The sequence below is a fragment of the Mytilus galloprovincialis genome, chromosome 7, assembly GCF_965363235.1.
Source record: "Mytilus galloprovincialis chromosome 7, xbMytGall1.hap1.1, whole genome shotgun sequence".
In the NCBI taxonomy this organism is placed as follows: domain Eukaryota; kingdom Metazoa; phylum Mollusca; class Bivalvia; order Mytilida; family Mytilidae; genus Mytilus; species Mytilus galloprovincialis.
The window spans coordinates 883,678-892,428 of record NC_134844.1 but is presented as its reverse complement, the minus strand read 5'-3'; the positions used below and the strand labels follow the sequence as shown (position 1 = coordinate 892,428).

At 34.4% G+C, this 8,751-nt stretch overlaps 1 protein-coding gene across 1 annotated transcript; it reads left to right on the top strand.

Moving 5' to 3' along the window:
• Positions 1-2,966: 2,966 nt before the first annotated feature.
• LOC143082091 (octopine dehydrogenase-like) lies at positions 2,967-6,510 on the top strand. The gene is made up of 2 exons (XM_076257643.1): positions 2,967-3,068; positions 4,576-6,510. Exon 2 carries the CDS (start codon positions 4,599-4,601, stop codon positions 5,808-5,810), a length of 1,212 nt encoding a protein of 403 aa, XP_076113758.1. The 5' UTR covers positions 2,967-3,068; positions 4,576-4,598; the 3' UTR covers positions 5,811-6,510.
• The last annotated feature ends 2,241 nt before the right edge of the window (positions 6,511-8,751 follow it).

Genomic DNA, 8,751 nt, shown 5'->3' with positions numbered 1-8,751 from the left:
TCAGATCTTAGATGCTTAGTGATCTACAATCATAGAACGAAGTGTATTTTACATTTAGGGGAGGAGTATAGAAGAATTCCCTAAACAGAAGGTCAATCTAACCTACACTTTATGCTTCGCTAAAATCAAATTCAATGATGTAACGTTGCATCTTATGACATCCCAAAAACAATATGTCATTTTAACCTTCACTTTACAATTCACAGACTTGGATTCAGTTTTAAAACATCGCTCATATGTCAGATAGTGGTTATAGGTCCTTTTCATGCTGTTAAATTTCACTTCGGTAACTGTTATAGTCATCATGCATTCTGTAATCTTTTATGAAACATATTTGGGGATAAGGCAACTTTTATTATCATAACTTGTATAAAAATGTTTAAAATAAGTATTCTGAAGTACAATATTACTCCCATCTTAAATTTATATTTCTAATAAAACAAATTGTTTTATAAAATTGGGTTGGTCTTGATGTTTTGGTGACCTCGTAATGTTACCAAACTATGACTCTTTAAATGAAAGCTGTGACATTAATTTAAGATTGGTTGATTGTTGGTTGCTTAATGTCCAGTGGCAAACATTTCATGCATGTTCAGGACGATATTGATTTTAGAAAAAACAAAACATTATCAGAATAGATTGATCAAGGTGATATCAACGAGGGTAAATCTTAATCATGAAATACAGTTTTTTCTTAAGGAATGACTGCAATACTTTTTATATCTATGAAGAAAAAACACCAAAAATGAGGTGCACACTAAATAATAAATAATTATTCATTATTCCATGGAAATTTAAGTTGAAATCAGTTGTCTTGACAATGTGTTTAATTTTCTTAAGTTCAAAAATAAATATTTTACCTCGTCTGTATATGGACCTGTGACACAGCTGTCACTAACGCTGTTTTACTCTCTTCAAGAGACACTGCTGTCATTGACTCTTTTGTACTCTCCCCAAGAGACACTGCTGTCACTAATTCTATAAAACTATCTTCAAGAGACATGCGTTCATTGACTCTCCTGTGTTCTCTTCAAAAGACATGGTGCCATTGACTCTCCTGTGTTCTCTTCAAATGACATGACGTCATTGACTCTCCTGTGTTCTCTTCAAGAGACATGCGTTCATTGACTCTCATGTGTTCTCTTCAAGAGACATGTGTTCATTGACTCTTCTGTGTTCTCTTCAAAAGACATGAGTTCATTGACTCTCCTGTGTTCTCTTCAAGAGACATGCGTTCATTGACTCTCCTGTGTTCTCCTCAAAAGACATGATGACATTGACTCTCCTGTGTTCTCTTCAAAAGACATGCATTCATTGACTCTCCTGTGTTCTCTTCAAGAAACATGCGTTCATTGACTCTCCTGTGTTCTCTTCGAAAGACATGATGTCATTGACTCTCCTGTGTTCTCTTCAAGAGACATGCGTTCATTGACTCTGCTGTGTTCTATTCAAAAGACATGATGTCATTGACTCTCCTGTGTTCTCTTCAAGAGACATGCGTTCATAAACTGACAACGCCTGGCTAAAAATCACTTATGAATGCTTAATCTTTAGTTTTCTATGTTGTGTCATGTGTACTATTTTTTGTCTGTTTGTCTTTTTAATTTTAAGACATGGCGTTGTCAGTTTATTTTTGATTTATGAGTTTGACTGTCCCTCTGGTATCTTTCGTCCCTCTTTTATTCAATAACGGTCAACCAACTCGTGCTGGCGTCCGTAAAATGTACGAAGGAATGATTTCAACTCTCTTCTCTTCAAGAGATACTAGTAATGTTGTCACTGACTCTATTGAACTCTCTTCAAGAGACATTCGTTCATTGACTCTCCTGTGTTCTCTTCAAAAGACATGGTGCCATTGACTCTCCTGTGTTCTCCCGAAAAGACAATACTGTCATTGACTCTTTAGAACTCTCTTCGAGAGACACTGCTGTCATTACCTCTTTTGTACTCTCTTCAAGACATACTGTATATCGTTGACTCTCCTGTGTTCTCTTTAAGATACACTGCTGTCATTACCTCTTTTGTACTCTCTTCAAGAGATACTGTATATCGTTGACTCTCCTGTGTTCTCTTCAAGATACACTGCTGTCATTACCTCTTTTGTACTCTCTTCAAGACATACTGTATATCGTTGACTCTCCTGTGTTCTCTTTAAGATACACTGCTGTCATTACCTCTTTTGTACTCTAGATCTCTTCAAGACACTGCTGTCAATAACTCTTTTGTACTCTCTTCAAGAGATACTGTATATCGTTGACTCTCCTGTGTTGTCTTTAAGATACACTGCTGTCATTACCTCTTTTGTACTCTAGATCTCTTCAAGACACTGCTGTCAATAACTCTTTTGTTTTTTCTTCAAGACACTGCTGTCATTGACTCTTTAGAATTCTTTTCAAGAGACGCAGCTGTCAATAAATCTTTTGTTTTCTCTTCAAGAAACACTGCTGTAATTGACTCTCCTGTGTTCTCTTCAGGAGACATGCTGTAATAGACTCTTTAGAACTCTCTCAACGAGACAGTGCTGTCACTTACTCTTTTGTTTTCTCCTCAAGAGACTCTGCTGTAATTGGCTCTTTTGTATTTTCTTCAAGGGCCAGTGAGTGATGCTGTCTGTTATATCAATATTATCATATACAATATCACACCATTTTAGCCTGATGTTACAATTGTATATGAAACTTAAATAATACCATCTGGTTGTCCTTTTGGCACATTCCATGTTTCCATTCTTAATTTATCTATCTCTATCTTCCCGTCAAGGAGTGGACTCATTTTTTAGTATACGCCAGCATTTGATCAGAACCTTGTTTTATACAAAATTTCAATAGGAACTTCTGTTTGTTTGAGCGACGGAAAAGTTTAGCATTATGGAGGTCTTACGAATTGGAAGCTCAGTAAAAAACCACACTAATAGGCTGAGATAACCAGTTTTTTAGTAAAGCTACTACTTGTTTTTCCTTACCTGTTATCAATAATACATGACTTATCTTCGCACATGTTGTAACGATTGTCCTTGTATACAGTAATAGCAGTCGTCGACAATTTCATCTTTACTTTTTGGAAACTCGGTATGTATGTTGATTAATATAGTTGATAATTTGCAAGTTGAAAATTTATTTTAGCAGAAACATATATTATAGTGACCCAGATTTCTGATAGTGTAATATAGCTATTTTTAGATTTAAATTTTGGATCGTATAATATATCTGTATATATATGGCTCCGGTATATAAAGAAGATATAAAAAATAATTTGATTTTGACAGCCTGAATTATTAAGTTATCAAATGTTTTAATATACCTGTAAATATATTCGTTTTTTTACAACATAAAAAAATCACAAACATGCAAATAACGTAATATTAAAGCAAAATGCCAACTGTACATGTTAAAACTTAAAGAAGAAAAAAAGTATGTCTCACTCGAACAGTCAACTATTTATATTTCAATAAGTAGATTAAGATGCAAACAGAACAATTTGTGAAGATTTCAATCACGTGCAAATACATTACATTGTGTTTTTTTATCCTCCTGTTAATGGAGGGCTCGAGAACCTCCATAATTTTCAAAAAATTTGGCAGACGAAATTCATTGCTTTTTTTAAGTTTTCTTTTACTATAAATGTAACCGGGTTCTTGGACAGAAAAACTGATTCGTCAACTTAATAGATGTTTATGTATACGAAATGAATAAACAACCATGCAAGTGCATAAATTTATCAAAAAACCTAAAACATAGGACTACATGGCCACTGTGGTGTACAAAGGGGTATAACTCTAATCCATTAAACGTATAGTGTCTATAGTACATTTATTAAAAAAATGATACAGTTAAAGTATACAAGGTAACGACCATTAACTTAAAAGGGGGTATTGTTTTGGGTGTTGGTTTTTTTTAAATATTTTGAATCCAGATTTCCCCCGCATAACTCTGAGTATGAACAAAATAATATGATTGATAACGTTTAAAAACTAAATAAAATTGTTCGCTCTGTGCGCAAAAAAACCGGGTAGAATATGAAAGAGAGACGAAAGATACTAGAGGGACAGTCAAACTCATAAATCGAAAATAAACTGACAACGCCATGGCTAGAAATGAAAAAGACAAACAGACAAACAATAGTACACATGACACAACATGGAAAACTAAAGAATAAGCAACACGAACCCCACCAAAAACTAGGGACGATCTCAGGTGCTCCGGAAGGGTAAGCAGATCCTGCTCCACATGTGGCACCCGTCGTGCTGCTTATGTGATAACAAATCCGGTAAATAGTCTTAATTCGGTAGGTCACACTCATGAAAGGGAAACTTACTTGCTCAGTCGTCTACAAGAAATATTGAAATTGAAATTAAGATGCGGTATGCCATCTATCCACCCGAGACAATAGGACGTTAATGTAAACAATGTTTAAAACATTGTCCTTAATTAAGTGCTGACGTCCTAGTGTGAATTTAATGGTATATAATCTGGTTGCAATGCTGAAATGCCTAAATAACTGGACATGATAACTCAGTTAAACTGTTCTCGTCCTTTGTAAACATTAGCTAATTTTGCGATTTAATTAAATTTGTAGAAAACACCATCATCAATTCAAAGATGAAGATTTTGATATGTGGTGGAGGGAATGGGGCACACTGTTTTACAGCTCTAGCTTCAGCTTGTCCAAATGTCGAGGTCAACGTTCTTACAGTTTATGAAGACGAGGCTAAGACGTGGACAACTGCCCTGAAAAGTGATGAATTAACAGTTTCTATATCCAAACCAGATGGTTCAGTAACAGAAACACGATCCAAACCATCATTGGTTACAAATGATATTAAAGTTGCTGTGGCTGGAGTACAAATCATCTTTATCGTTGTCCCCTCTTACGTTCATCACATCTATCTCTCATTGCTTGCCCTGCATATCCAACCAAATACACTTATAGTAGGACTTCCGGGTCATGCAGGGTTCGAGCTACAGTGCTTGGATATGTTAGGTAACAAATCTAGCAACCATGCGATCGTTGGCTTCGAATCTCTTCCCTGGGCATGTCGGATAATTGAATATGGAAAGAGGGTTCAACTACTTGGCTACAAAGACATTCTACATGCTTCCTTCTTAGTCGGAACAAATTGTAATCTACAGTTTCCTGCCATTGAAACAATACAAAGTATCTTTGGTTCTAAACCAAGAATCAAGGTAGTTTCTAATGTGTTTGCAATTACATTAATGACAGGTTCGATAATCCATCCACCAATAATGTATGGGAAATGGAAGAACTGGGATAAAACTCCACTTCCGGTAAAACCTTTGTTTTATCAAGGCGTGGACGAAGAACAGGCAAGTATTGCCTCAAAGTTAAGCGACGAGGTAGTGAAAACAGCAAAACAAATTCAGGATGCGTGTCCCGATCTGGACATGTCTCAAGTTGTCCATCTATCTGATTGGTTTAAATCACACTACCATGATGAGATCGGTGACAATAGCTCCTTGATGACGTCAATGAGAACAAATAGCGCCTATGAAGGATTAGTACACCCAATGAAAGCTGTGGAGAATAGATACGTTCCAGATTTCGAATATCGTTACAATACCGAAGATGTTCCATTTGGTCTGGTTGTAATGAAAGGACTAGCTGTAATTGCAGGTGTAGCCACGCCTACAATGGACAAGATTATTCAATGGGCGCAAAACATTATGGGAAAAGAATTTATCATTGGAACAGATCTTGTTGGGAAAGATGTTAAGTTTTCGAGAGCCCCACAGTCATTTGGCCTCAATACTCTTGAACAAGTCCAAGACTACATCAAGTCTCGTATTCGTTAGAATTCTTGTATACTTAAAGCAATATGTGTTCATTAGAAACGGAGGAGAGACTCTAGGTAGCATATATTATTACCTGTATTTGCTTTTTTTTATCATGTTCACGGTTGTCATTTAATTATAGGATGCATTTTATTGTTTCTCTCTTTACAATGCTTTAAATGATTGGGAAATGGAATTGTTAAGATTTAAGTAAGTATAAGATAAAGATAAAGATATTTTATTTCCTAATCATAGGGCTCATAACAAGCATGTAGTCACATAAAGTAAAAATAAAAAGCCTTTCTCTCCCACTCGCATACACTCACACATACAACTATCGTTCTGATTAAGGATGATTGATTTAACAGTACAACATGTGAATGAAAAATAAAATACAGATAAAAATACAGACACAAATTTTTTATGAGGAGAGTCATTTGCGTACATTGTATATGTGGAACGAAGGATAACTCTTACTGCCCAGAAAAGAAAAAGAAAAAACAATTCAAGTTATAATGTGACAATGAACTGGTGAAGACTATAAATAAGTTTTATAAGTTTCAGTTAAGCAAATATTTAGTTTCTCAATGTGTAAAATGAGGATAGCAATTCACATAATTTAGAGTTAAAATGAAGGCTATCGTTTGACATGAACCAAATAAGCAGATTACTATCGGATATTTGGGATAAATATGGGTATTTTGTAAAGAGTTCATCCAGCAAGGTTTTTGGAAAATGACGCAGTCATTGTTCCATAACTGCCGACCTGATTTCTCTGCCTACCGCGCTTGGTTTCGTATTTACTAATTTCAATACAAACTGGAATGTGCTTGTGTTATCATTATGCATGAGCATTGTGTAGTAATCAGCCAGGAACCAGTTTACAAACTAACTGGTTTCTGTTTGTATTCCACTACTACAGTCGAACAAAGTGTTGTAGTTTGACAGGAACCAGTCCAGAATTTTGTAAACTACAAAACGTAATCGGTTATTATCATTCCGTTTTGTTGTTTCATACCGACTTATATGGTTTGAATAAGCTTAAGACCCTTCAAACATTAATGTGATAGGTATATTAAAGACTGTTTTACAAAAGGATGAAACTGTTTTGCTTTAAAAGTCGTACTAAAGTGATATATGTTATGTACGGATTTCCACTCTCACCGGTTAATTTCTTCTTTTACACGTGCTTTTGAAACTTCCTGTTTAAACATCGCAAGTTTTAAAATTGTTTTTTGAGTGAATTAAACTTATTTTAACAATCACGAAGCGTTCGGGAATCATTTCAAGCAGTTTCTTCTTCTCTTTGATGATGGAAAATAGGTTTTCTCAAGAAAATACCGCAAACGATCGCAGAGGAATTGAAACGTACAAGTCAAGTCGGCACCTGGTTAAATTGGCATCTAGTCAAATCGGCACATATTTGACGTCAATTCGGCTTCCAATAATATTTATTATAATATTTTCTATTCAATTAATTAATAACTGTTACCAAGTACATAGTGAATATTAGGTAAACAACGAAACCAAAGTGAATATGTTGTGTATAAAAGTAAACAACGAAGCTATTGTTTTAACCATTAGACAATTATTAAAATTAAATGGAAAACTATGAGTCCCTTTCAATAAATCAAACTTTCATGCCAAATAATTTGCAAATTTAAGGTTGTTTTTTTTTCAGTAATGTTTAAACAGCATTAAACAAACAATCCTGTAAAAGACTCAACTGGTTAAATAATGCATAAAAATATCCAATATCTCATGTATTAGTCCAAATAATAATGACGTCTGACAAGGCTATTTTATTTTTTTCTGGGACGCTTCCTAAGACGTTCGTAGGAAGGCTTCCCAGAAAAAAATTAACATAGCCTTGTGGTCATAGGAAGGTGTCCCAGAATAAAATTTAAAAAGCCTTGCCAGACGTAATAATTATTTGGACTACTCATATATATCATTAAAAATACACCAAAAAATTCATGTAGTTGAGAAAAATAAATACATACAAAATGTACATGAACATCCAAAAAAGTGAAAGTTAGTATTAACTCTTTTTGCTTTAAAAATTTACAACTGCATTTAAGTATTGAATGCTTTTTTTTGGTAAATTCATTGAGGTGTAAAAGCGTTGACCGAAGTACTTTTTGTATGAAGCGCGTAAGCGTAAGCGCTTCATTCTAAAAATGTGCACACGGTCAACGCTTTTGCAACCCTATGAGGTTACAAAAAGAAACATTCAATACTTATAATTACTTTTTTTAGCTAGGATCATGAAAACACGAATTTTATAACTTTTTTATTCAATTCATCTGTGCACTTTATTGTGGGACCACGTGTTATCATGAATGAAAAGTTTTATTGAGAGATGCAATTGCTTGAGGAATAACATGTGATGTGCAGTTAGCCAATCAGAATAAAGTATTATAATGAAACATATATCAAATGTAATTATAACAAAATACATTACGTTGTAAGAGTTATCTCCCCAAACACTGTTTTTCTTGTGGCCACCTCTCCTTCGTAACCGTAAAAGATTTTATTTTACCAAATTGCTCCTTACATATTTAGGATAAGAATATTCGTTTGAACCATAGCTCTATGGGGACTCCATATGAGAGTTATTCCCCCTTTTTCATTTGATTCAAGCGATATGCATTTTCAACTGGTAAACCATAACTGATAGAGACCTAGGGTCTTCATGAGGTCATTGGTACTAAAAATGAAAATGAGGTCAATGTCAAAGGTCAAGGTCATATTATAAATTTTGATTTTGGCTTATTTTCACTTCTTTTCAAATACTGTATGACATTTTGACAAATAATTTTTCATAAATTATTAGTTGCGACATGTCCTTACTTGTATATTTTGGTTGAAAGGCTGCGCATACAATAAAAGGGAGTTTTTGTCCATCTTACATTTAGAATTACGCGTCAAGTGGTAGTACTCATTAACCAAACATATTAAA

Bases quoted from the DNA above. Each gene is read 5' to 3' on its own strand.
- LOC143082091 (XM_076257643.1), top strand. From the start codon at position 4,599: ATGAAGATTTTGATATGTGGTGGAGGGAATGGGGCACACTGTTTTACA.